Source organism: Gallinula chloropus, assembly GCF_964237585.1.
Source record: "Gallinula chloropus genome assembly, contig: HAP1_SCAFFOLD_501, whole genome shotgun sequence".
NCBI classification, from domain to species: Eukaryota; Metazoa; Chordata; class Aves; order Gruiformes; family Rallidae; genus Gallinula; species Gallinula chloropus.
Genome location: NW_028168201.1, coordinates 8,518 through 35,817, shown reverse-complemented (window position 1 = coordinate 35,817; position 27,300 = coordinate 8,518). Strand labels below are relative to the sequence as shown.

The window sequence follows — 27,300 nt, the reverse complement described above, 5'->3', positions numbered from 1 at the left end:
CTCCTCCCCAGTCCCAGTGCGGTGTCCTTACTGGTTTTGCTCATGTACTGGACCTCGAATTCGATGTTGGCCTGAGGGTGGGCGAGGGTCCAGCGGAGGACGGTGAAGTCCTCCCCCACCTCGTCCACGTCCACGCTCCTCAGGACCGGCAGCACTGCGGGGGGTGGGGGTAGAAATTAGGGGTTGGGGGGGCTGGGGGGGTCCCTCACACACCCACCTGGGGCTCCCAGACCCCACCCCGGGCTCCCAGACCCCCCCCCCAGGGTGGTTTTGCTGCTCTCCAGCCCCTCACTGGGGGGGTTTCAAGATGCACCGTGGCGGTTTCAAGTTCCCCCTGACAGTTTCAAGTCACCCCTGGTGGTTTCAAGACCCCCCCAGCAGTCTCAAGAGTCCCCCCCACAGGGTGGTTCTTCTGCTCCTCAACCCCTCATTGGGGGGGTTTCAACACACATGGTGGCGGTTTCGAGCTCCCCCTGAGAGTTTCAAGCCCCCCCCAAGAGTTTCAAGCACTCCCCCCCCCCCCCAAGGGTTTCAGACCCCCCCTAGGGTGGTTTTACCCCTCCCCAGCTGTCTCCAACCCCCCATCTTGTCAGTCTCAAGCCCCCCGGTGGTTTCAAGCTACCCCCCCCGCCAGTTTCAAGCCCCCCCTGCCCCCCCCCCCAGGGTTTCAAGCCCCCCCATGGTGGTTTCAAGCCCCCCAATGGCAGTTTCAAGCCCCACCTCCCTTGTTTTCAAGCCCCCCCCATGGTGGTTTCAAGCCCCCCAATGGCAGTTTCAAGCCCCACCTCCCTTGTTTTCAAGCCCCCCCCATGGTGGTTTCAAGCCCGCCCCCGCCAGTTTCAAGCCCCCCCTTCCCCCCCCCCCCCGGGTTTCAAGCCCCCCCCCCGTGGTCATTTCAAGCCCCCCAATGGCAGTTTCAAGCCCCCCCCCCCCCCCCTTGGTTTCAAGCCCCCCCCATGGTGGTTTCAAGCCCCCCCCCCCCCCCCCCCCCCCCCGCCAGTTTCAAGCCCCCCCTGCCCCCCCCCCCCCCCCCCGGTTTCAAGCCCCCCAATGGCAGTTTCAAGCCCCCCAATGGCAGTTTCAAGCCCCCCAATGGTAGTTTCAAGCCCCCCCATGGTGGTTTCAAGCCCCCCCATGGCAGTTTCAAGCCCCCCCCCTGCCCCCCCCCCAGGGTTTCAAGCCCCCCCATGGTGGTTTCAAGCCCTCCCCGGTGGTTTCAAGACACCCCCCCCGGGTTTCGGGGTACCCACCGGGCTCGGGGAGCAGGCTGCCGTGGCGCAGGAGGGCGGGGCCGGTGCCCACGCGTGTCACCGCGTGCAGGGCGAAGCAGTAGCGCCCGCGGGGCGCCAGGCGGCCCAGGGTGGTGTTGAGGGTTCCCGGCCGGGAAGGAGATCTCGTAGGGCAGCCCCCCCTCCGTCTGGTTCACTGTGGGCAGCCTCAGCGACCCCCCCCCAAAAAACAGACCCCTCCCAGTGCTCCCAGTGCCTCCCAGTTCTCCCAGTGCCCCTCCCAGTGCTCCTCCCAGTGCCCCCCACTCCGTCTGGTTCACTGCAGGGCAGCCTCAGTGACCCCCCCCCCAAAAACAGACCCCTCCCAGTGCTCCCAGTGCCTCCCAGTTCTCCCAGTGCCCCTCCCAGTTCTCTCAGTGCCCCCTCAACCATCCCAGTGCCCCTCCCAGTGTCCCCCCTCCGTCTGGTTCATTGCGGGGCAGCCTCAGCGACCCCCCCCCCAAAAACCAGACCCCTCCCAGTGCTCCCAGTGCCTCCCAGTTCTCCCAGTGCCCCTCCCAGTGCTCTTCCCAGTGCTCCCCCCTCCATCTGGTTCACTGCAGGGCAGCCTCAGTGACCCCCCCCCCCAAAAACAGACCCCTCCCAGTGCTCCCAGTGCCTCCCAGTTCTCCCAGTGCCCCTCCCAGTTCTCTCAGTGCCCCCTCAACCATCCCAGTGCCCCTCCCAGTGTCCCCCCTCCGTCTGGTTCACTGCAGGGCAGCCTCAGCGACCCCCCCCCCAAAAACCAGACCCCTCCCAGTGCTCCCAGTGCCTCCCAGTTCTCCCAGTGCCCCTCCCAGTGCTCTTCCCAGTGCTCCCCCCTCCATCTGGTTCACTGCAGGGCAGCCTCAGCAACCCACCCCCCCCCCCAAAAACAGACCCCCCCCCCGCCAGTGCTCCCAGTGACCCCTCAACCATCCCAGTGCCCCTCCCAGTGCCCCCAGCAGCTGACCCTGGTGGTACTGGAGCAGGAAGCCGGTGATGATGCCGTTGGGGTGTCGCGGGCGCTTCCACTCCAGGGCCAGGGTGGTCTCCCCCACCCGCTCCACGTGCAGCTCCTCGGGGGGGCCCGGCACTGGGAGGGGTGGGGGGTACATCAGGGACCCCAAAAACGCAGAGGAGGGGGGAGTGCAGGGACCCCAGGGGATGTTTGGGGTCCCTGGGGGTGTTTGGGGGGGTCATAAGGGGGTGTTTGTGGGAGCTGGGGGACTTTTGGGGTCCCCAGGGAGTGCCTGGTGGTCTCCAGGGGATGTTTTGGGGTCCCAAGGGCATTTGGGGGTCCCTGGGGTGCAGCTGGGGGTCCTGGGGGGATGTTTGGGGGGCCTGGGGGGTATTTGATGGTCCCTGGGGTACAGTTGGGGGTCCTGGGGGGGTGTTTGGGGGTCCCTGGTGGGTAGTTAGGGGTCCCCAGGGGGTATTTGAGGGTCCCTGGGGTACAGTTGGGGGTCCTGGGGGGGCTGTTTGGGGGTCCCTGGGGGGTATTTGAGGATCCCCTGGGGTACAGTTGGGGGTCCTGGGGGGTATTTGAGGGTCCCTGGGGTGCAGTTGGGGGTCCTGGGGGGGTGTTTGGGGGTCCCCAGGGGGGGTCCCCGAGTTACAGTTGGGGGTCCGGGGGGGGCTGTTTGGGGGTCCCCAGGACTCTAAGGTTAAAGAGGGGTGTGTGGTGTTTTTGGGGGGGTCCCAGGTGCCCCTCACCTCCCTCGGGGGTGTCAAAGCGGATCTCGTCGCTGGGGGGCCCGTCCCCCCGCCCGTTGAACACCACGACCTGCAGCCGGTAGCGGCTCCAGGGGTGCAGCCCCCCCAGAATCACCCCGCTGGCGTCACCCGGCACCGTCAGGACCCCGGGGTGACCCCCGGGGGGGCCCCCGGGGGGGGGTCTGGCGCCTCGTCCGCTCCCCCACCCACCCCTCGCGCCAGTACAGCACCTAAAATTGGGGGGGTGGGGGGGGTTAAAGGGGACATCAGGCAGGACACCCCAAAATCACCACCCCCCCCAGACCCACAACACCCAGGGGTACCCCAAACCCCCCCCCTTACCCAAAACCCCCAGGGGTACCCCAACTCCCACCTCTTACCCTCCAAAACCCCCAGGGGTACCCCAAACGCCCCCCTCGTCCCCCCAGCACCCCAGGGGTACCCAAAACACCCCCCTTGCCCCCCCCCAAATCCCCCTTGCCCCCCAGAACCCCGAGGTACCCCACCCCCCCCCCCCAAACCCCCCAAGGGGTACCCCAAACGCCCCCCTCGCCCCCCCAGCACCCCAGGGGTACCCCCAAACCCCCCCCTTTCCCTCCTTCTTCCCCAACCCCCCCAGGGGTCCCCCAAACTGCCCCCTCTTGCCCCCCAACCCCCCCCAGGGGTCCCCCAAACCCCCCCACCTTGCCCCCCAAACCCCCAGGTGTCCCCCAACCCCTCCCCTTGCCCCCCCACTCCCCCCCTTGACCCCCAAACCCCCAGGGGTACCCCAAACCCCCCTCCTTGCTCCCTCCCTTACCCGACACCCCTTCCCCTTGCCCCCCGACCCCCCCAGGGGTCCCCCAAACTGCCCCCTCTTACCCCCAAACCCCCCCAGGGGTCCCCCCAAACCCCCCCTCTTGCCCCCTGACCCCCCCCAGGGGTCCCCCAACCCCCCCCCTTACCCGGAAGCCCCGGAGGTGCCCGCGCAGGTCCTGGGGGGGCCCTGGGAGGCTCCAGCGCACCCTGACGCTGGTGCTGTTCAGGATCTCCACCCCCACGTTCTCGGGGTACACCAGGGGCACTGTTGGGGTGCAGGGGGGGACACACAGTGTGATGCCCCCTCCCCAAAATCGGGGCATCATGGGGAACCCCCTCCCCGTAGAGAAACACCCCCCACCCCCCCCAAATAGGGAGCATCTGAGCCCATCCGCAGTATAGGGCAGAGAAAAGGGGGACCCCAAAAATGACCCCCAGATTTGGGGGTCCCCCACCTTTGTGACCCTCAGGCCCCCCAGATTCGGGGTGCCCCCACCCTTTCACTTCTCCAGCCCCCCCCAAATTTGGGCTCCCTCCCACCCTACCACCTCCCAGCCCCTCCAGATTTGGGGGGTCCCCCCCACCCTGCCACCTCCCAGCTCCCCCAAATTCGGGTCCCCCACCTTGGGGATCCCTCAGACCCCTCAGATTTGCCCCCCCCCCCCACCTTCTCACCTCCCCAGCACCCCCAGATTTGGGGGTCCCCCCCACCTTGGGGTCTTTTAGCCCCCCCCAATTCAGGTTTCCCCCCCTCCCCCAACTTGGGGTCCCTCAGCCCCTCAGATTTGGGGTCCCTCTCTTGAGGATCCCTCAGCCCCCACCCAGATTTGGGACCCTCCCACCTCCCCAGCACCCCCAGATTCAGGGGTCCCCCCACTGGGGAATCCCTCAGCACCCCCAAATCCGGACACCCCCACCCCCTCACCTCCCCAGCACCCCCAGATTCAGGGGTCCCCCCATTTGGGAATCCCTCAGCACCCCAAATTTGGGCTCCCCCCACCCTCTCTCCTCCCCAGCACCCCCAAACTTGGGGTGTAACTTTGGGGGGCCCCCCCCGACACCCCCAGACTCACGGTCCTCCCCCGAGTAGCCCACGACGATGGGGGGCTCGGGCCCCTTCCCCGGCCTCGTTCACCGCCTGCACCCGGATCTCGTAGGGGCTGAAAGTCGGGGTGCCCCCCACCACCAAGGGGGGGCCCCCCACCGTCTCCTCCCGCCAGGGGCCCCGCGCAGGTCCTAGTGCCCGCCACTGCACCCGGTACCGCACCTCGGCCGCGTTCCACTCCCCCGGCGACAGCGGCTGCGGGGGGACACTCAGCGGCCCCCCCCGGAACCCCCCGAACCCCCAAACACACCCCCAAAGGGGGAACCCACCCCGACACCCCCCCCGAACCCCCAAACACACCCCCCAAAGGGGGAACCCCCCCCGAACCCCCAAACACACCCCCAAAAGGGGGGAACCCCCCCTGAACCCCCAAACACATCCCCCAAAGGGGGAACCCCCTCCGAACCCCCAAACACACCCCCCAAAGGGGGAACCCCCCCTCGAACCCCCCCGAACCCCTAAACACACCCCCCCAAAGGGGGAACCCCCCTCGAACCCCCCCGAACCCCCAAACACACCCCCCCAAAGGGGGAACCCCCCTCGAACCCCCCCGAACCCCAAACACAACCCCAAGGGGGGAACCCCCCTGAACCCCCAAAACACACCCACAAAGCCCCCCCCCCCTAAATACCCCAGGGGGGCTCCAAACCCAGCCCCAGACCCCCCAGGCCAAAAGGACCCCCCAAAAATGAATGACACACCCCCCCAAAGTAAAGGGACCCCCCCAAACCCAAAGGGACCCCCCAAAATCCATCCCAAGACCCACAAGCCGAAGGACCCCCCCCAAAGTAAAGGGACCCCCCCCCCAAACCCACTTCACCCCTCCCAAATGTGCCCCAGCCCCCCAACCCCTCCCCAAAGCCCCCCCAAATCCCCCCAGCCCCCCAAATCCCCCCACCCCAGTTCCCCCCCACCCCCCCCACCCCGGTACCTGCCAGGTGATGACCAGGTTGTTGGTCTCGTTCCCTTCACCTTTGACCCCCATGGGGTAATGCTCGGGGGCTGGGGGGGGGCAGGGGGGGGTCAAAGCCTGTACCCCCCCCCCCCAAATTCCCAGGGACCCCTTTTTTGGGGGGGGGGGTCACAGAGAACCCCACTCCCTGGGTGGGTTTGGGGGGGGTTGGCAGATGCTCAGCCAGGGATGGGGGTGGAAATGGGGGTGCAGGGTGAGGGGTTGGGGTGCTGGGTGGGGGGTTTTGGGGTGCTGGGGGGGTTTTGGGGTGCTGGGGGGGGGTTAAAGCCTTTATCCCCCCCCCCAAATTCCCAGGGACCCCTTTTTTGGGGGGGGGGCGTGGGGACAACCCCAATCCCTGGGTGGGTTTGGGGGGGGATGGGGATGCTCTGTCAGGGATGGGGATGGAAGGGGGGGTATGGGGGGTGGGGTTGGGGTGCTGGGGGGGGTTTTGGGGTGCTGGGGGGTGTTAAAGCCTTTATCCCCCCTCCCCAAATTCCCAGTGACCCCTTTTTTGGGGGGGAGGTGTCACAGAGAACCCCAATCCCTGGGGGGGGTTTGGGGTGCTCAGACAGGGATGGGGATGGAAAGGTGGGTACGGGGAGGGGGTTGGGGTGCTGGGGGGGTTTTTGGGGTGCTGGGGGGGGTTGAAGCCTTTATCCCCCCTCCCCAAATTCCCAGGGACCCCTTTTTTTTGGGGGGGGTCACAGAGAACCCCACTCCCTGGGGGAGTTTTGGGATGCTCAGGCAGGGATGGGGATGGAAAGGTGGGTACAGGGTGGGGGTTGGGGTGCTGGGGGGGGGGGGTTGGGGTGCTGGGGGGGTTTTTGGGGTGCTGGGGAGGGGGTGTTAAAGCCTTTATCCCCCCTCCCCAAATTCCCAGGGACCCCTTTTTTTGGGGGGGGGTCACAGAGAACCCCACTCCCTGGGTGGGTTTGGGATGCTCAGCCAGGGATGAGGATGGAAAGGGGGGTACGGGGGGGGGGGGGGTTGGGGTGTTGAGGGGGGTTTTGGGGTGCTGTGGAGGGTTTTGGGGTGCCTGGGGGGGGTTAAAGCCTTTATCCCCCCTCCCCAAATTCCCAGGGACCCCTTTTTGGGGGGGGTGGCACAGAGAACCCCACTCCCTGGGTGGGTTTGGTGGGGTTTGGGGATGCTCAGCCAAGTATGGGAACGGAAAGGTGGGTACGGGGTGGGGATTGGGGTGCTGAGGGGGGTTTTGGGGTGCTGGGGGGGGGTCTGCTCACCCGCTGGGGGGGTGGCGATGGGGGCGCTGGGGGCGCTGGGCTCCCCCCTGCCGTAGGCGTTGGCCGCCAGCACCCGGAAGCGGTAGCGGCCGTAGGGGGAGAGGGTGAGGTGGGCCCAGGGCTGCCCCCCCGGCACCGTCAGCCGCTCCGCGAAGCGCCCGGCCGCGAAGATCCCCTCCTCCTCCTCCACCACGAACTCTGGGGGGGGGGAAAAGGGGGTAGGGGGGGTTAGGGGGGACCCCCTCCCCAATATCCCCCAGCCCACCCCTCATTTCTTCCTGCAGCCTTGAGAAACACAAAGTCCAAGAGACCCCCCCCCCCCCCCCCCCAAAATCACCCCCCGAACTCACCCACCCCGGGAGCCCCCCCCCCCCCCCCCCCCAAAACTCCCAGGACCCCTCAGTTGCCCCCAAGATCCCTCAAGACCCCCCCCGGACCCCTCAAGACCTCCCAGAACCCCTCAAAACCTCCCCAGGACCCCTAAAGACCGCCCCCCCCTCCCAGGACCCCCTTAAGAACATCCCAGGACCCCTCAAGACTCCCCAGGACCCCTCGACCCCTCCCGAACTCCTCAAAACCCCCCCAGCACCCCTCAACCCCCACCCCCCAACACCCCTCAAGACCCCCCAGAACCCCTCAAAACCTCCCCAGGACCCCTAAAGACCCCCCCAGGACCCCCTTAAGAACACCCCAGGACCCCTCAAGACCCCCCAGGACCCCTCAACCCCCTCAACTCCCCCCCCCCAGGACCCCTCAACTCCCCCCCCCCAGGACCCCTCAAACCCCCCCCCAGAACCCCTCAAGACCCTTTTACACCCCTCAATGCCCTCCAGAGCCCTTCAACCCCTGCCCCAGGGTCCCCCAAATCCCCTCAGGACCCCCCCAGGACCTCTCAACACCCCCCTCAACTCCCCCCCAGGACCCCCCAAGCCCCCCCCCACCCCCCAAAACTCACTCTCCACGGGGCTGTTGTGCTCATCCCCGGGGGTCCAGCTGAGCCAGACCTGCCGCTCACCCCCTCAACCCCCCAAAATCCCTCAACCCCCTGCCCAGGACCCCTCAGGACCCCCCCACAAGCCCCCCACCCCAAAACTCACTCTCCACGGGGCTGTTGTGCTCATCCCCAGGGGTCCAGCTGAGCCGGACCTGCCGCTCCCCAACTCCAAAATCTGGAGGTCCCGCACGGGACCCGGTCGGCCTGGGGATAAAAAGGGGGGGGGGGGACCCAAAAATTGGGGTGTGTTTAATTAGTGGGGGGTGTTTTTAATTAGGGGGGGTGTTTTTAATTAGGGGGGGGTTGTTTTTAATTTAGGGGGGTCAGAATTGGCATAAAAGTGGGAAAAAGGGGGGAAAAACTTGGGAGAATCAGGGGAAACTGAGGGAAATTTGGGGGGGTTCAAGTGGGGGTGCAATGGCAGCCCCCTTGGAGGGTTTGGGGGGGGTCTCAGGGGGATTTTGGGGAGGGGGGGGGGGGCTCACCCACGACACGGAGCTGTGCCTCAGCCTCCACAGAGTCCAGCTGGGTCCAGGCACGGCAGGAGAAGGTCCCTTGGTCCGAGTAATCGACCCCCGAGACTGTCAGCGTGTCCTCGGTCACCAGGTACCTGATTTTGGGGGGGGGGGTGTTTAGTTTTGGGGGGGCTGAAGGGGGGTTTTGGGGGGTAAAGTCTTTGTCTACCCCACCCCCCAGCCCAAATTCCCATAGAGGCTTTTATTTGGGGGGGGGTCAAGACAACCCCAAGCCCTGGGTGGGTTTGAGGGGGTTTGGGGATGCTCAGCCAGGGATGGGGGTGGAAAAGGGAGTGCTGGGGGGTGGGGTTTGGGGTGCTGGGGGGGGATATAAAGGCTTTAATACCCCCCCCCCCCCCAAATTCCCATGGACCCTGTTTTTGGGCGGGGGGGGAGACAACCCCAATCCCTAGGTGGGTTTGGGGGACTTGGGAGGGGGTTGGGGGTGCTCAGGCAGGGCTGGGGGTGGAAAGGTGGGTGCTGGGGGGGGTTTGGGGTGCTGGGGAGGTTTGGGGTCCTGGGGGGGGTGTTAAAGCCCTTATATCCCCCCCAAAATTCCCATGGACCCTGTTTTTGGGGGGGGGTGAGACAACCCCAATCCCTGGGTGGGTTTGGGGGGGGGTTGTGGGTGCTCAGGCAGGGCCGGGGGTGGAAAGGGGGGTGCTGGGGGGGTTTTGGGGTGCTGGGGGGGGGGGGGGTGGGGCCCTTTGGGGCCTTTATATCCCCCCCCAAATTCCCATGGACCCTGTTTTTTGGGGGGGGGGTGAGACAACCCCAATCCCTGGGTGCGTTTACGGGGGGGGGTTGTGGGTGCTCAGGCAGTGCTGGGGGTGGAAAGGGGGGTGCTGGGGGGGGTTTGGGGTGCTGGGGGGTGGGGGGGGTCCTGGGGGGGTTATTAAAGCCTTTATATCCCCCCCAAAATTCCCATGGACCCTGTTTTTGGGGGGGGTGGGGTGAGACAACCCCAATCCCTGGGTGGGTTTGGGGGGCTTGGGAGGGGGTTGGGGGTGCTCAGGCAGGGCTGGGGATGGAAAGGGGGGTGCTGGGGGGGTTTTGGGGTGCTGGGGGGGTTGGGGTCCTGGGGGGGGTGTTAAAGCCTTTATATCCCCCCCCAAATTCCCATGGACCCTGTTTTTGGGGGGGTGGGGTGAGACAACCCCAATCCCTGGGTGGGTTTGGGGGGGGGTTGTGGGTGCTCAGGCAGTGCTGGGGATGGAAAGGTGGGTGCTGGGGGGGTTTTGGGGTGCTGGGGGAGGTTTTGGGGTGCTGGGGGAGGTTTTGGGGTGCTGAGGGGGGGTCTGGGGTGCCGTTCTTGCCCTGTCCCCCCTCACTTGTCGCTGTCGGCCGTGTCCTGCAGCAGACGCCCGTCGCGCCGCCACTCGAGGCCGCGGGGCCGCAGGGTGGGGTCGAAGGCGGCGCCGCAGCGGAACGTCACCGTCTCCCCCTTCTTGGCCGTGGTGTTTTTGGGGGGGGTCTCGATCCGTGTGGGGGCTGGGGGGGGGGGGGAAACAGGGGAGGGGGGTGAGGCTGAGAGGGGGAAGGGGGTGGGGAAGGGGTTTGGGGGCGGGATGGGGTGATGCGCAGGAGGGGATGGGGATGGGGAGGGGGTTTTGGGGTTTGGTGGGGGTGGGATGGGGAAGGGGATGGGGGGTGGTTTTGGGGGTGGGGAGGAGTTTTGGGCAGGGGGGTTGGGAGTGGACAGGATAGAAAGGGGGAGTTGGGGGGGGAGGAGTTTTGGGGGGGGTGGGGTGATGCCCAGGAGGGGATGGGGATGGGGAGGGGGTTTTGGGGGTGGGGAGGAGGAGTTTGGGTGGGGGGGGGATGGGGAAGGGGATAGAGGGTGGTTTTGGGGGGTGGGGGGGAGTTTGGGGGGGATGACGACAGGATGGAAAGGGGGAGTTGTGGGGGGAGGAGTTTTGGGGGGTGTGGGGTGATGTCAAGGAGGGGAGGGGGTTTTGGGTGTGGGGAGGGGGAATTTTGGGGGCGGTAGGATGGGGAAGGGGTGGGGGGTGGTTTTGGGGGGTGGGGGAGAGTTTTGGGGGTAGGAGTTTGTGGGGGTGGGATGGGGAGGGGGATGGGGGTGTTTAGGGGTGGGGAAGGGGAGTTTGGGGGGTGGGATGGGAAGGGGGCTGGGGGGGTTTGTGGGTGGGGAAGAGGAGTTTGGGGGGTGGGATGGGGTGATGCCAAGGAGGAGAGTTTTGGGGGGGCGTTTGGGGGTAGGGACAGGATGGGGAGGGGGATGGGGGGGTGGCTTTGGGGGTGAGGAGGGGGGCTGGGGGCTGTTTTTGGGGTGATGATGAGGAGGGGAAGGGGCTGGGGGGGTTGAGGATGGGGGTTTTGGGGGTGGGGAGGGGGGGCTGGGGACTGGTTTTGGGGTGATGCCAAGGAGGGGAAGGGGATGGCAGGGGGGGTTTGTGGGTGGGGAAGGGATCTGGAGGGGGGGTGGGTTTATTTTGGGGAGGGGGCTGTACCTTTGATCTGCAGGGGGGCCAGGATGCTGGCGTTGCTGTGGGCGTTGTGGGCGCGGCAGGAGAAGGTGCCGGCGTCGCCGCGCGTCACCGGCCCCAGCCGCAGCGTCCCGTTGGTGAAGACGAAGGCGCGGGCGTCCTGCAAGGCCGGCTCCAGGCTGGGGGTCAGCCTTGGGGGTGGGGAAGGGGTTTGAGGGGGGGGTTAGGAGGAGATTGGAGGGGTGTAGGGGGGTGTTTGGGGGTGTTGGGGAGGTGGTCTCACCACTCCACGGTGGGCGCGGGCGCCCCGAAGGTCCGGCAGTGCAGGAACACCGTGCGGTTCTCCACCGCCGCGTACGGGGTCTCGTCGGGGGTCAAGATCTTCACTGGGAGCTCTGGAGGGGGGTGGGGGGGGTAAACAACACCCCCACAGCACCCCCAGCACCCTCCCCCCAACCCTCCCCTCCGCTCACCTCCCCCAGAGACATCATGTCACCATAGCAACTGGTACCTCATGCCCCCCCCCCGCCGCTCGCTGTGGAACCCAGTGGGGAGCAGGGAGAGAGGGGGTGGGTTGCCATAGCAACTGTCAAGAGTTGGGGTTGCTATGGTGATGGAGGGGGCTGAGGTTGCTAAGGGGATGTGGTTGCTAAGGGGGAGTCGGTTGCTAAGGGGATATGGTCTGTGGTTGCTAAGGGGATGTGGTTGCTAAGGGGTTGGGGTGTGTGGTTGCTAAGGAGATGTGGTTGCTAAGGAGATGTGGTTGCTAAGGAGATGTGGTTGCTAAGGGGATGTGGTTGCTAGGGAGATCCGGTTGCTAAGGGGATATAGTGTGTGGTTGCTAAGGGGATGTGGTTGCTAAGGGGATGTGGTTGCTAAGGGGATGTGGTTGCTAGGGGGATCTGGTTGCTAAGGGGATGTAGTGTGTGGTTGCTAAGGGGATGTGGTTGCTAAGGGGATGTGTTTGCTAAGGGGATGTGGTTGCTAAGGGGATGTGGTCTGTGGTTGCTAAGGGGATGCGGTTGCTAGGGGGATCTGGTTGCTAAGGGGATGTAGTGTGTGGTTGCTAAGGGGATGTGGTTGCTAAGGGGATGTGTTTGCTAAGGGGATGTGTTTGCTAAGGGGATGTGGTCTGTGGTTGCTAAGGGGATGCGGTTGCTAGGGGGATCTGGTTGCTAAGGGGACGCGGTCTGTGTTTGCTAAGGGGATGTGGTTGCTAAGGGGATCTGGTTGCTAGGGGGATCCGGTTGCTAAGGGGATATGGTCTGTGGTTGCTAAGGGGATGTGGTTGCTAAGGGGTTGGGGGGTGTGGTTGCTAAGGGGATGTGGTTGCTAAGGGGATGTGGTTGCTAAGGGGATATAGTGTGTGGTTGCTAAGGGGATGTGGTTGCTAAGGGGATATGGTCTGTGGTTGCTAAGAGGATGTGGTTGCTAAGGGGTTGGGGTGTGTGGTTGCTAAGGAGATGTGGTTGCTAAGGGGATGTGGTTGCTAGGGGGATCCGGTTGCTAAGGAGATGTGGTTGCTAGGGAGGTCCGGTTGCTAAGGGGATATAGTGTGTGGTTGCTAAGGGGATGTGGTTGCTAAGGGGATGTGGTTGCTAAGGGGATGTGGTCTGTGGTTGCTAAGGGGATGCGGTTGCTAGGGGGATCCGGTTGCTAAGGGGATATAGTGTGTGGTTGCTAAGGGGGATGTGGTTGCTAAGGGGATGTGGTTGCTAAGGAGATGTGGTTGCTAGGGAGGTCCGGTTGCTAAGGGGATATAGTGTGTGGTTGCTAAGGGGATCCGGTTGCTAAGGGGATGTGGTCTGTGGTTGCTAAGGGGATGCGGTTGCTAGGGGGATCCGGTTGCTAAGGGGATATAGTGTGTGGTTGCTAAGGGGGATGTGGTTGCTAAGGGGATATGGTCTGTGGTTGCTAAGGGGATGTGGTTGCTAAGGGGTTGGGGGGTGTGGTTGCTAAGGGGATGTGGTTGCTAAGGAGATGCAGTTTGTGGTTGCTAAGGGGATGTGGTTGCTAGGGGGATGTGGTTGCTAAGGGGATACGGTCTGTGGTTGCTAAGGGGATGTGGTTGCTAAGGGGATGTGGTCTGGGTTGCTAAGGGGATGCGGTTGCTAGGGGGACCCGGTTGCTAGGGGGATCCGGTTGCTAGGGGGGGATGCTCTACGCCTCTGGGATGCCATCGCCATGGCAACATCACCCAGGGGACCAGCACACGGGGGTCAGAGGGATGAGGGGAGGAACCTCAGCGATGCCGTCGCCATGACAACACCATCACCTCTGGTGGGGGGGGGTTGGGGGTGGGTCAGGGGCCTCAGGGGTGTCCGGGGGATTTGGGGGGGGTCTCGGGGTCACCCACCCACGACGTAGACGAAGGCGTTGGCCAGCAGGTGCCCGTGCCGGTTCTGGGCCTCGCACTGCGCCACCCCCGTGTCGTTGGGCTCCAGGCGCGGCAGCACCAGCGACCCCTCGCGCACCCACCAGCGCCCAGACCCCTCTGGGGGGGGACAGGGGGGGTCAGGGGGGCACCCACAGCCCGGGGGCACCCACCCCAAGGACCCCCACCCACCCCAGGGGCACCCACAGCCTCCCCAAGGACCCCGACATCAGGGACCCCTCGCGCACCCACCAGCGCCCAGACCCCTCTGCGGGGGGACAGGGGGGTCAGGGGGGCACCCACCCCCCAGGGGCACCCACCCCAGGGACCCCCACCCACCCCAGGGGCACCCACAGCCTCCCCAAGGACCCCGACATCAGGGACCCCCTCCCTGGGCACCCCAACCCCACGGACCCCCACCCATCCCAGGGGCACCCACAGCCTCCCCAGGACCCCCTTCCACCCCCAGGGACCCCCTCCCTGGGCACCCCAACCCCAGGGACCCCCAACTCCAGGGACCTTACCCCAAGGGACCCCTAAAGCCTCCCCGAGGACCCCCACCCATCCCGGGGACCCCCACCCCCCAGGGACCCCCAACCCTGTGAAGGCCCCCCCCCCATCTCAAGGACCCCCACCCTCCAGGGACCCCCACCCCAGGGACTGTCCCACCCACCCCAGGGACCCCCACAGCCTCCCTGGGGACCCCCACCCACCCCAAGGACCCCCCAAACCCCAGGTCCCCCCCACCCACCTCAGGGTCATCACCCCTCAGGGACCCCCACCCACCCCAGGGACCCCCAAACCCAGAGCCCCCCACCCAAGTGACACCCCCCTCCCCCTCCCCAGCCCCCCCCCCCAAATTCCTACCCTGGATGGGGACCCCGTTGAAGCTCCAGGTGAGGCGGGGGGGGGGGTTTCCCCCCACCACACAGTCCAGGCGGGCGGCCTCCCCCGGCCCGAAGACCCCGCTCTGCGGCCGGCGCACCCAGTACGGGGCGGCTGGGGAAACCAGTGCTCCCAGTATGCCCAGTTACACTCCCCCAGCACCCACTTACCTCCCCCAGAACCCAGTACGGGGCTCCCGGGGGGAAACCAGTGCTCCCAGTATGCCCAGTTACACCCCCCAGCACCCGCTTACCTCCCCCCAGAACCCAGTATGGGGCTCCTGGGGGGAAACCAGTGCTCCCAGTATGCCCAGTTACACCCCCCAGCACCCACTTACCCCCCCCCAGAACCCAGTACGGGGCGGCTGGGGAAACCAGTGCTCCCAGTATGCCCAGTTACACCCCCCAGCACCCATTTACCTCCCCCAGAACCCAGTATGGGGTTCCTGGGGGGAAACCAGTGCTCCCAGTATGCCCAGTTACACCCCCCAGCACCCACTTACCTCCCCCCAGAACCCAGTACGGGGCTCCTGGGGGGAAACCAGTACTCCCAGTATGCCCAGTTATCCCCCCAAACAGCCTCCCAGTCCCTCCCAATGCCCCCAACTCTCCTCCCAGTGCCCCCAACTCTCCTCCCAGTGCCCCCAACTCTCCTCCCAGTGCCCTCCTAGCACCCCTAGCTCTCCTCCCAGTGCCCCCAACTCCCCTCCCAGTGCCCCCCAGTGCCCCCAACTCCCCTCCCAGTGCCTCCCAGTGTCTCCAGCTCCCCTCCCCGTGCCCCCCAGTACCCCCAACTCCCCTGCCAGTGCCTCCCAGTGCCCCCAGTACCCTGGACGGTGACGCGGTGGCTGCGGCGGGCCCGGCCCTGGCTGTTCTCGGCCTCACACTCCCCATCGTTGGCCTCCTCCACCTCCCAGTGCCTCCCAGTACCCTCCCAGTCTCTCCCAGTGCCTCCCAGTGCCTCCAGCTCCCCTTCCAGTGCCTCCCAGTCCCTCCCAGTGCCCTCCAGCTCCCCTCCCAGTGCGTCCCAGTACCCTCCCAGTGCCCCCCCAGTGCCCCCAACTCTCCAACCAGTGCTCCCAGTACCCTCCCAGTCTTTCCCAGTGCCTCCCAGTCCCTCTCCCAGTGCCTCCAGCTCCCCTCCCAGTGCCCCCAGTGCCCTCCTAGCACCCCTAGGTCCCCTCCCAGTGCCCTCCCAGTGCCTCCCAGTGCCCCCAACTCCCCTCCCAGTGCCTCCCAGTGCCCCCAGTACCCTGGACGGTGACGCGGTGGCTGCGGCGGGCCCGGCCCTGGCTGTTCTCGGCCTCACACTCCCCATCGTTGGCCTCCCCCACCTCCCAGTGCCTCCCAGTACCCTCCCAGTCTCTCCCAGTGCCTCCCAGTTCCCCTCCCAGTGCCTCCAGCTCCCCTCCCAGTGCCTCCCAGTGCCCTCCAGCTCCCCTCCCAGTGCCTCCCAGTCCCTCCCAGTGCCCCCCAGTGCCCCCAACTCTCCAACCAGTGCTCCCAGTACCCTCCCAGTCTCTCCCAGTGCCTCCAACTCCCCTCCCAGTGCTTCCCAGTCCCTCCCAGTGCCTCCCAGTGCCCTCCTAGCAGCCCCAACTCCCGTCCCAGTGCCTCCCAGTGCCCCCAGTACCCTGGACGGTGACGCGGTGGCTGCGGCGGGCCCGGCCCTGGCTGTTCTCGGCCTCGCACTCGTAGTCGCCGTCGTCGGCCTCCTCCACGTCGCGCAGCCGCAGCGTCTTGTTGAAGTTCTCCAGCGTCACGCGGCCCCGCGGCAGCGCCCCGTTCAGCCGCCGCCACCGCACCCAGGGCGTGGGGCTGGGGGGGGCACAGGGGGGGTCAGGCACCCCCAAAACCCTCAATCCACACCCCTGGGGTCACCCCCAGTATGCCCAGTTTGCCCCATGGAAGGGGACCAGTTGGGTGCTGGGAGGGGTATCAATGGGGTTGGACATCAGTGGGGCTGGGGGGGTATCAGTGGGGCAGGGGGGTTGCTGGGGGGGGACAGGGGGGGCTCAGGCACCCCCAAAACCCTCAATCCACACCCCCGGGGTTCCCCCCAGTATGCCCAGTTTGCCCCGTGGCAGGGGACCAGTTGGGTGCTGGGAGGGGTATCAATGGGGTTGGAGATCAGTGGGGCTGGGGGGGTATCAGTGGGGCAGGGGGGTGGCTTGGGGGGGCACCGGGGGGGTCAGGCACCCCCAAAACCCTCAATCCACACCCCTGGGGTCGCCCCCAGTATGCCCAGTTTGCCCCATGACAGGGGACCAGTTGGGTGCTGGGAGGGGTATCAGTGGGGCTGGGTATCAGTGGGGCTGGGGGGGTATCAGTGGGGCAGGGGGGTGGCTGGGGGGGGACAGGGGGGGTCAGGCACCCCCAAAACCCTCAATCCACACCCCCAGGGTCCCCCCCAGTATGCCCAGTTTTCCCCGTGTCAGGGGACCAGTTGGGTGCTGGGAGGGGTATCAATGGGGTTGGACATCAGTGGGGCTGGGGGGGTATCAGTGGGGCTGGGGGAGGACAGGGGGGCTCAGGCACCCCCAAAACCCTGAATCCACACCCCCAGGATCCCCCCAGTATGCCCAGTTTGCCCCGTGGCAGGGGACCAGTTGGGTGCTGGGAGGGGTATCAATGGGGTTGGACATCAGTGGGGCTGGGGGGGTATCAGTGGGGCAGGGGGGTTGCTGGGGGGGGACAGGGGGGGCTCAGGCACCCCCAAAACCCTCAATCCACACCCCCGGGGTTCCCCCCAGTATGCCCAGTTTGCCCCGTGGCAGGGGACCAGTTGGGTGCTGGGAGGGGTATCAATGGGGTTGGAGATCAGTGGGGCTGGGGGGGTATCAGTGGGGCAGGGGGGTGGCTTGGGGGGGGCACCGGGGGGGGTCAGGCACCCCCAAAACCCTGAATCCACACCCCCAGGATCCCCCCAGTATGCCCAGTTTGCCCCGTGTCAGGGGACCAGTTGGGTGCTGGGAGGGGTATCAATGGGGCTGGGGCGGGCATAGAAGTGTGTGGGGGGCACAGGAATTGGGGGGGGGGGTCCTGAGACACCCCCAGGCCCAGATTCCACCCCCTAAGTATCCCCAGGACCTCACCAGTATCCCCAGTTTGCCCCTCGGCAGGGGACCAGTTGGGTGTGGGAGGGGTATCAGTGGGGCTGGGGGGTGTCAGGGGGGCTGGGGGGGTGTTCAGTGGGGATGGGGGGGGTGGGCACAGGAATTGGGGGGGGGTCTGAGACACCCCCAGGCCCAGCGTGTCCCCTCCTAGTATCCCCAGTATGCCCAGTATCCCCAGTACTCACAGCCCCTCGGCGATGCACTCCAGGACCAGGGTGCCCCCCCTCAGCGCGATGTGGGGGGGCTGCGACTCGGGGGGCACCACCAGCCGGGGGGGGCGGGGCTGCACCGCCTTACCTGGGGGGGGGGAGAGGGGAGGGGGGGTTATTGGGGGGATCCAGAGCCCCCCCATTCACCCAGACCCCCCCCCAACACCCAGAGACCCCCCCCCAATTCACTTAGACCCCCCCATTCAACCAGGACCCCCCCAATTCACCCACAGACCCCCCCCCAATTCACATAGATCCCCCCCAATTCACCCACAGACCCCCCCCCAAAACACAGGACCCCCCCCAATTCACCCACAGACTCCCCCCAAAACACAGACCCCCCTCCAATTCACATAGATCCCCCCCCGAATTCACCCACAGACCCCCCCAAAACACAGGACCCCCCCTCCAATTCACATAGATCCCCCCCCAATTCACCCACAGACCCCCCCAAAACACAGGACCCCCCCCCAATTCACCCACAGACCCCCCCAAAACACAGACCCCCCCCTCCAATTCACATAGATCCCCCCCCAATTCACCCACAGATCCCCCCCAAGTCACCCTGACCCCCCAAAGCAGGAGAGCTCTGCAGAATTGGGGGGGGGCTCCATGGGTTTGGGGGTCCCTCATGACTTTTTGGCCCCCCCCCCATAATTTCTTGAGGTCTCCATGACCTTTTGCTGCCCCTTCACCCCCTGTATCCCCATCCTCATTCCCCCTCTGGCTCTCAAGGTGCCCCCATGGGGTGTCAAGATGCCCCCCCTGGATTTTGGGGTGCCCCAGTGGGGAGTTGGGGTGCTCCCCCCCAGATTTTGGGGTGCCCCCCTCATTTTCTGCCCCTCCCCATTATTTTTTGAGGTCCCCATGACCTTTTGCTGCCCCTTCACCCCCTGTATCCCCATCCCCATTCCCCCTCTAGCTCTCGAAGTGCCCCCACGGGGTGTCAAGATGCCACCCCAGATTTTGGGGTGCCCCAATGGGGAGTTGGGGTGCTCCCCCCCAGATTTTGGGGTGCCCCCCCTCATTTTCTACCCCTCCCTATTATTTCTTGAGGTCCCCATGACCTTTTGCTGCCCCTTCACCCCCCGTATCCCCATCCCCATTCCCCCTCTGGCTCTCGAAGTGCCCCCATGGGGTGTCAAGATGCCCCCCCTGGATTTTGGGGTGCCCCCCCCAGATTTTGGGGTGCCCCCCATGACTTTTTGCTCCCCCCTCATCATTTCTTGAGGTCCCCATGACCTTTTGCTACCCCTTTCCCCCCCCGTATCCCCATCCCCATTCCCCTGCGGAGTGTTGAGGTGCCCCCACGGGGTGTCAAGATGCCCCCCCCAGATTTTGGGGTGCCCCCCGCGGATTTTGGGGTGCTTCTTCCCCCCCCTTACCCGGGGTGACACGCAGCAGCAGGGGCTCCTTCTGGATGATGGTGCGGGGCCCCAGGTAGTGAGCGTGGCAGATGTAGTCGGGGTGGGTGTCCCCGGGCAGCGCGTGGGCGAAGTACAGGAACCCGTCCTGCCCCGTGCTCACCCGGGCGTCCTGCGCGATGTGCACGATGCCTGGGGGGTGGGGGGGGACAAAAGGGGGGTCAGGGGGTGTTTTGGGGGGGTTTGGGGGTCGTCAGGGGGGATTTGGGGGTTGTCAGGGAGGTTTGGGGGGTGTTGGGGAACAGGCGTCTTGTGCATTGTGCACGATGCCTGGGGGGTGGGGGGGAGAGAAGGGGGGTCAGGGGGGGTTGGGAGGCTTTTTGGGGGAGGTTGGGGGGCGTGGGGGGTGTGGGGAGGGGGTTTGGGGGGGATTTGGGGGGGTTTGGGGGTCGTCAGGGGGGATTTGGGGGGGTTTGGGGGTGTTGGGGAACAGGCGTCTTGTGCATTGTGCACGATGCCTGGGGGGTGGGGGGGAGAAAAGGGGGGTCAGGGGGGGTTGGGAGGCTTTTTGGGGGAGGTTGGGGGGCGTGGGGGGTGTGGGGAGGGGGTTTGAGGGGCATTGGGGGAGATTGGGGGGGGTTGGGGGTCATCAGGGGGGGGTTGTGGGTTGTTGGGGAACAGGCATCCTGTGCATTGTGCACGACGCCTGGGGGGAAGGGGGCGAAAAGGGGGCTCGGGGGTGTTTGGGGGGGTCAGGTGGTGTTTGAGGGACGTTGGGGGTGTGGGGAGGGGGTTTGGGGGGGATTTGGGGGGGTTGGGGGTCGTCAGGGGGGGTTTGGGGGGTGTTGGGGAACAGGCGTCCTGTGCAATGTGCACGATGCTGGGGGGGGGGCAAAAAGGGGGGTTTGGGGGGGCGGGGGGGTGGATGGGGGGGTTATTTGGGGGGGGTTAGGGGGGGTTGAGGGGAGGGAGGGGAAAAGGGTCTGGGGGTGTTTAGAGGTCATTAGGAGGGGTTTGGGGGTGCCAGGGGGGCACTGGGGGTGTCAGGGGGTTTATGGGGGGTGCAGCAGGGTGAGGGGGTTCGGGGGGGGCACATAAGGGGGCACAGGAACCACCCAACCCCCCCCCAATCCCCCCCCAACCCCCTCTACCCCCCCAAACCCCCGCCAACCCCCCCCTTGAGCCCCCCCAAACCCCCCATTCCCTCCCCAATCACCCCCAACCCCCCCCTTGAGCCCCCCAACCCCCCCATTCCCTCCCCAATCCCTCCCAACCCCTCCCAGAACCCCCCCAACCCCAGCTTGATCCCCCCCAAACCCCCCCAAAATCCCCCCCCAATCCCCCCGTGACTCACGGCTGTTGAGCCAGTAGATCTTGGGGGGCACGGCGCTTTTGGGGGGGTCACAGGGCAGCACCACGGGGTCCCCCTCCTGCACCTCCACCGGCACCACCTTCTCCTTGGGCCACTGCGGGGTGTCTGGGGGGGGGGGGGGGGAACGTTGGGGAGGGGTCCCCAAAACAGACAGGGACCCCCTGGGGCTGGGGGGGTCCCCAAAGATTGAGGGGGGTCCCCAAAATAGCCAGGGACCCCTGGGGCTGGGGTGGGGGTTCCCAAAACAGCCAGGGACCCCCCTGGGGCTGGGGGGTATCCCCAAAACACACAGAGGGCTGGGGGGGAGGGGGCAAAATAGACAGGGACCCCCATGTTTGGGGGGGGGGGGCATTTTGGGGGGGTCTCTCTGCATGGGGGGATTTGGGGGGGATTTTGGGAGGGGCAGGTTTGGGGGGGTGTTTTGGTGGGGGGGGGTCCCAGTTTTGGGGGGGGGGTCTCACTCTCGGCGATGACACGGGTCTCGGGGGACAGGTTGGGGGGGGATTTCGGGGGGGGGGGTCCCGGTTTGGGGGGGGTCTCACTCTCGGCGATGACGCGTGTCTCGGGGGACAGCGCGGTGCCCAGCGCGGGGGACAGGTTGGGGGGGGGATTTCGGGGGGGGGATTTCGGGGGGCATTTGGGGGGGTGTGTTTTGGGGGGGGGGTCTCACTCTCGGCGATGACGCGGGTCTCAGGGGACAGGTTGGGGGGGGGATTTCAGGGGGGGAGGGTCCCGGTTTGGGGGGGCGTCTCACTCTCGGCGATGACACGGGTCTCGGGGGACAGGTTGGGGGGGGTGTCTGAGGGGGGTCCCGGATTTGGGGGGGGGTCTCACTCTCAGCGATGACGCGGGTCTCGGGGGACAGCGCGGTGCCCAGCGCGGGGGACAGGTTGGGGGGGGCAAGTTCAGGGGGTGCTCGGGCGGGGGTCCCGGTTTTGGGGGGGATTTAGGGGGGTGTTTGGGGGGGGGGTCCCGGTTTGGCGGGGGTCTCACTCTCGGCGATGACACGGGTCTCGGGGGACAGGTTGGGGGGGGTATTTGGGGGGGAGGTCCCGGTTTTGGGGGGGATTTCGGGGGGGGTTTGTGGGGGTGTCCCGGATTTGGGGGGGGTCTCACTCTCGGCGATGACGCGTGTCTCGGGGGACAGGTTGTGGGGGGGGTGTTTGGGGGGGGGTCCCGGTTTTGGGGGGGGATTTCGGGGGGGGTTTGTGGGGGTGTCCCGGTTTTGGGGGGGGGTCTCACTCTCGGCGATGACGCGCGTCTCGGGGGACAGCGCGGTGCCCAGCGCGGGGGACAGGTTGGGGGGGGCAGGTTCAGGGGGTGCTCGGGGGGGAGTCCTGGTTTTGGGGGGGATTTCGGGGGGTGTTTGGGGGGGGGGTCCCGGTTTGGGGGGGGGTCTCACTCTCGGCGATGACGCGGGTCTCGGGGGACAGGTTGGGGGGGGTATTTGGGGGGGAGGTCCCGGTTTTGGGGGGGATTTCGGGGGGTGTTTGGGGGGGGGTCCCGGTTTGGGGGGGGGGTCTCACTCTCGGCGATGACGCGCGTCTCGGGGGACAGGTTGGGGGGGGGGGTGTTTGGGGGGGGTCCCGGTTTGGGGGGGGGTCTCACTCTCGGCGATGACGCGCGTCTCGGGGGACAGCGCGGTGCCCAGCGCGGGGGACAGGTTGGGGGGGGCAGGTTCAGGGGGTGCTCAGGGGGGGATCCCGGTTTTGGAGGGGGGATTTCGGGGGGTGTTTGGGGGGGGGGGGTCCCGGATTTGGGGGTGTTTTGGGGGGGGTCTCACTCTCGGCGATGACGCGCGTCTCGGGGGACAGCGCGGTGCCCAGCGTGGGGGACAGGTTGGGGGGGGGGGGGGATTTTTGGGGGGAGGATTTCAGGGGGGCAGGTTCAGGGGGTGCTCGGGGGGGGGTCCCGGTTTTGGGGGGGATTTCGGGGGGTGTTTGGGGGGGGGTGTCCCGGTTTGGGGGGGGATTTCGGGGGGGATCTTGGGGGGGGTCCCGGTTTGGGGGGGGGTCTCACTCTCGGCGATGACGCGCGTCTCGGGGGACAGGTCGGGGGGGGTGTTTGGGGAGGGGGGTCCCGGTTTGGGGGGGGTCTCACTCTCGGCGATGACACGGGTCTCGGGGGACAGGTTGGGGGGGGGTGTTTGGGGAGGGGGGTCCCGGTTTGGGGGGGGTCTCACTCTCGGCGATGACGCGGGTCTCGGGGGACAGCGCGGTGCCCAGCGCGTTGCTGGCGCGGCAGCGGAAGCGGCCCTGCAGCCGGGGGGCCAGGCTGGCGTTGAGGGTCAGCGTGTCCCCCCCCCGCGACAGCCACACCCCCGGCTCGGGGGGCTCCAGCGGCTCCGGGAACGGGCGGTCGTCCCGCGTCCAGCGGAACCTGCGGCGGGACAGACGGACGGATGGATGGACAGGGGGGGTTGAGGGGGAGAGGGGATGTTGGAATGGACAGAGGGACACGGGGACAGAGGGACAGAGGGAGGGGGGGGACGTTGAGGTGTGTGGAGGATGTTGGGATGGACAGACGGACAGAGGGAGGGAGGGGGGATGGTTGGAGGATGTTGGGATGGACAGATGGACACAGGGACGGAGGGACAGAGGGAAGGGGGGATGGTTGGAGGATGTTGGGATGGACAGATGGACACAGGGACAGAGGGACGGGGGGACGTTGAGGTGTGTGGAGGATGTTGGGATGGACAGACGGACAGAGGGAGGGGGGAATGGAGGAGGGATGTTGGGATGGGTGGAGGACATCAGGATGGACAGATGGACACGGGGACAGATGGACACAGGGATGTTGGGAGGGGTGGAGGACATTGGGATGGACAGACGGACAGAGGGACAGAGGGAGGGGGGGATGGAGGACATCAGGATGGACAGAGGAACATGGGGAGAGGAGGGAGGAGGGATGTTGGGATGGACAGATGGACACGGGGGTGTTGGGATGGGTGGAGGACACCAGGATGGACAGATGGAATGGGGACAGAGAGACAGAGAGAGGGAGGGACGGAGGGATGGACGGACGGACGGATGGATGTTGGGATGGGTGGAGGATGTTGGGATGGACAGATGGACACAGGGACAGATGGACACAGGGATGTTGGGAGGGGTGGAGGACACCAGGATGGACAGATGGATATGGGGACAGAGGGACAGCAAGAGGGGGGGATGGAGGAGGGATGTTGGGATGGGTGGAGGATGTTGGGATGGACAGACGGACACGGGGACAGATGGACACAGGGATGTTGGGATGGGTGGATGGGCAGACAGATGGACACGGGGACAGATGGACACAGGGAGGGATGGAGGACAGACAGATGGACGTTGGGATGGGTGGAGGACATCAGGAAGGGGGGATGGAGCAGAGGGAGTTGGGGGGCAGGAGTTGGGGGGTGGGGTCTGGGGGGGCAGGGTCTGGGGGGGCGGGGTCTGGGGGTGGGATCAGGGGGGCAGGGTTTTGGGGTGGGGTTTGGGGGCAGGATTTGGGGGGTGGGTTCTGGGGGCGGGATCTGGGGGGTGGAATTGGGGGGCAGGGTCTAGGGGTGAGGCTTGGGGGTCAGGATTTGGGGTTGGGTTCTGGGGTCAGGGTCTGGGGGTGGGGTCGGGGGTGGGATTTGGGGGTCAGGGTCTGGGGGTGGGATTTGGGGGGTGGGATTTGGGGGTCTGGGGGTGGGATCGGGGGGTGGGATTTGGGGGCCGGGGGTCGCACTCACTGGGGCGGGGGTTGCCGCTGGCGGCGCAGCGCAGCACCACGTCATCGCTGGGGAACACCACGAGCTGCTCGGGGGGCTGCTCCGTCAGCAGGGGGGCTGCAGCACTTGGGGAGGGGGCACGGGGGGGGGTGAGACACGGGGAGGGACCCCTGACACCCCCAGACCCCCGAGACACCCCCCCAGACCCCCCTGACACCCCCCAGACCCCCGAGACACCCCCCCCAGACACCTCGAGACCCCCCCCCCAGAACCCCTGAGACCCCCTCAGACACCCCGAGACCCCCCTGAGACACCCCCCAGGCCCCCCCAAGATCCCCCCAGACCCTGCCCAGAGCCCACTGAGACCCTGAGACCCCCCCAAGCCCCCCCCTCAATAGAGGAACCCGGACCCCCCCCAATAAAGCACCTCGTACGGACCCTCGATGCCCCCCTCCCTCCAGCACCCCAGAGACCCCCCCCCAGCTTCATCCCAGGGACCCCTTGGAGCACCCTCAATCCTCCCTGGGACCCCCAAACCTCACCCTGGGACCCCCCCCAGCCCAACCCAGTACGCCCCCCCCACTCACCCTAGGGACCCCCCCACCCATGAACCCCTTACCCTGGGACCCACCCAGTCCCACCGAGGACCCCCCCTCAACCCTGGGACCCTTCACCCCCCACCCAAGACCCAAGACCCCTCCCACCCACTCTGGCACCCCCCAACTCTCATCTAGGACCCCCCCACCCTCACTCAGGACACCCCCCGCCCCCCCACCCCCACCCTGGGACCCCTCCATCTATAGGATGCCCCCAACTCTCACCCAGGACACCCCAGCCCCACTCTGGGAACCCCCAGCCCCATTTCATGACCCTCCCTTCCACCCTGGGACCCGCTCCCCCCCACCCAGGGCTCCCCCTGCCCTCACCCTGAGGTCCCTCCTCAACCCAGGACCCCCCACCCCTCTCTAGGACCCCCCCTCCTCTCTAGGACCCCCCCCCAGCCCCACTCACTGTCGTGCAGCCATCTGCACCATCCAGGGGGGCAGCGGGGGGGGGCAGAGACACGGCGGTGAGCAGGGGGGGGTGGGGGGGTGGGGGATGTGTGGGGCAGGGGGTGGGGGGGGGGTCACACACGGTCATGCAAGGGGGTGGGGCGTGCAAAGGGTCCTCGTGCAAGCGTGCAAGCCCCTCCCCCACCCGCCCCATAACCCCGCCCCCAGCCCCATAACCGGCTCCTCTGCCCCATAACACGCCCCCCAGCCCCATAGTGCCCCCCACCCAACCCCCCCCCCCCAGCCCCACTCACACTCCGGGGGGATGATGATGGCGGCTCCCGGGCCCCCCCGACAGCAGGAGGAGGAGGAGGAGGAGGAAGAGGCCGAAGGCCCGGGGCTGACCCATAGCAGGGGGAGCCCTGTGGGGAGATGTGGGGCGGAGTTATGGGGCTGAGGTGTGGGGCAGAGAGGAGGAGGAGGAGGAGGAGGAGGAAGAGGAGGGGGTGGGGGGGGCACCACAATCCATCCCACCCCCCCTTCTCCCCATCTATCTCCATCCCATTGTGCAGCGGCCACCGCCTCCCCCCATCCCCCCCCGCCCCCAGCGTTGCCATGACAACGGCTGAGGAGGGGAACCCATCACCTCCGCGTCGGGGGCGGCGACCCACACATCCCCCCCCCCACCTCCAGCCCACATCTGCCCCACACATCCCCCCACACCCCCCCTTTTAGGGCCCCCCCCCCCCACCTCCATCTCCCATCAGCACCATGGACAGAGGCACCGCTCCTCCCCTCCCCGCCCTGCCCCCCCCCCTAATTCTGAGCCCCCCCAGCCCCACAGATCCAGCCCCACAGATTCCTCCGCCCCACACATCCGGGGGGGGGGCCCAGCCCCCCTCCTACCCCCCCACCCCCCTCCTTGGAGCATCCCCCGGGGCGGAAGCGGGGGCGGCCCCCGGAGGAACAAGGGGGCCCTTGTTGGCCCCACATTCCTTAGGGGGGGGGAGAGGGGGGATATTTAGGGGATACCCCACCCCCCCGCCCCGCCCCATAGCCGAGTCCCTGCCCCATAGCTGGGTCCCTGCCCCCCACATCCTCCCATCCCCCTCCCCCCCTCCACATCCCGCAGGTGGGGGGAGGGGCAGAAGCACCTGTAGGGAAATAACCGGGATGGGGGGTGGGGGGGGATGGGGGATGTGTGGGGCGCAGATCCAGCCCCCCAAGTGGGTGTCCCCCCCCCTCTCTGAGCCCCACGGAGAGTTGGGGGGTGGGGGGTGAGGGTGGGGGGGGGTGTAACGGGCCCGGTGACATCGCGCTCGCGCGCAAACGCGGCCCCCCCCCCCCCCATCCCCTCCCCCCGCCGGCCCCACCCATCTGTTGGACGCCGCCCCGGGGGGTCCTATGGGTGCCCCATAGAGACCCACAGACCCCCCATAGAGCCCCATAGGCGCCCCACAGACCCCATCAGCACCCCACAGAGCCCCACAGACCCCACAAGCATCCCCCACCCCCCCGGAGAGCCTCCTGCCCCACACTGATGGCAGGGACACCCCCCCCAAACCTCCTCCCCACCGAGTCCTGGCCCCACGGACACCCCACGGACACCCCACTGGCTCAGCCTGGGCCCACTGACACCCTATAGACCCCCCCTGTACCTCAGCCCACCCTATAGACCCCCCCTGTACCTCATCCTGCCCCACAGACCCCCCTGTACCTCAGCCCACCCCACAGACAACCCACAGACCCCCCCCCCGTACCTCAGCCCACCCCATAGACCCCCCCCTGTACATCATCCTGCCCCACAGACCCCCACAGACCCCCCCTGTACCTCATCCCACCCCATAGACCCCCCACAGACCCCCCTGCACCTCATCCCGCCCCACAGACCCCCCACAGACCCCCCTGTACCTGAGCTCACCCCACAGACCCCCCTGTAGCTCATCCCGCCCCACAGACCCCCCTGTACCTCAGCCCAGCCCCAGGGACCCGCCCCCCCACCCCCACCCCGTGTTTCCCGCCATGGGCAGGGGGGAACCCCAAAGCTGTTTCTACCCCAGCCCGGCCCCCCGAGACCCCAGAGAGCACCTGTGCCTCGTGCCCAGCCCCACAGAGACCCCTCAGCCCCACAGAGACCCCCCCAGCCCCCACAGAGACCCCCCCAGCCCCACAGAGACACCCCAGCCCCACAGAGAGCCCTCAGCCCCACCCTTCCCTCAGCCGAACCCCACAGACCCTCTATTGACCCACCTGTACCTCAGCACAGGCCACACAGACCCC

At 66.9% G+C, this 27,300-nt stretch overlaps 1 protein-coding gene across 1 annotated transcript; it reads right to left on the bottom strand.

Annotated features, from left to right (window-relative positions):
• Positions 1-31: 31 nt before the first annotated feature.
• Positions 32-25,429, bottom strand: L1CAM (L1 cell adhesion molecule; the record flags this gene model as incomplete). Its single annotated transcript, XM_084281085.1, is given in 26 exon segments — positions 32-154; positions 1,251-1,380; positions 1,382-1,425; positions 2,221-2,343; positions 2,964-3,141; positions 3,143-3,193; positions 3,908-4,026; positions 4,835-4,883; positions 4,885-5,061; positions 5,798-5,868; positions 7,063-7,260; positions 8,160-8,222; positions 8,225-8,260; positions 8,542-8,666; positions 9,903-10,062; positions 11,043-11,209; positions 11,302-11,413; positions 13,375-13,512; positions 14,260-14,391; positions 15,910-16,094; positions 17,578-17,689; positions 18,987-19,157; positions 20,320-20,442; positions 22,520-22,716; positions 24,046-24,153; positions 25,335-25,429. Coding segments are annotated over 26 exon segments (3,187 nt in total), but the record flags the coding sequence as incomplete, so codon positions are not given.
• Between the last annotated feature and the right edge of the window lie 1,871 nt (positions 25,430-27,300).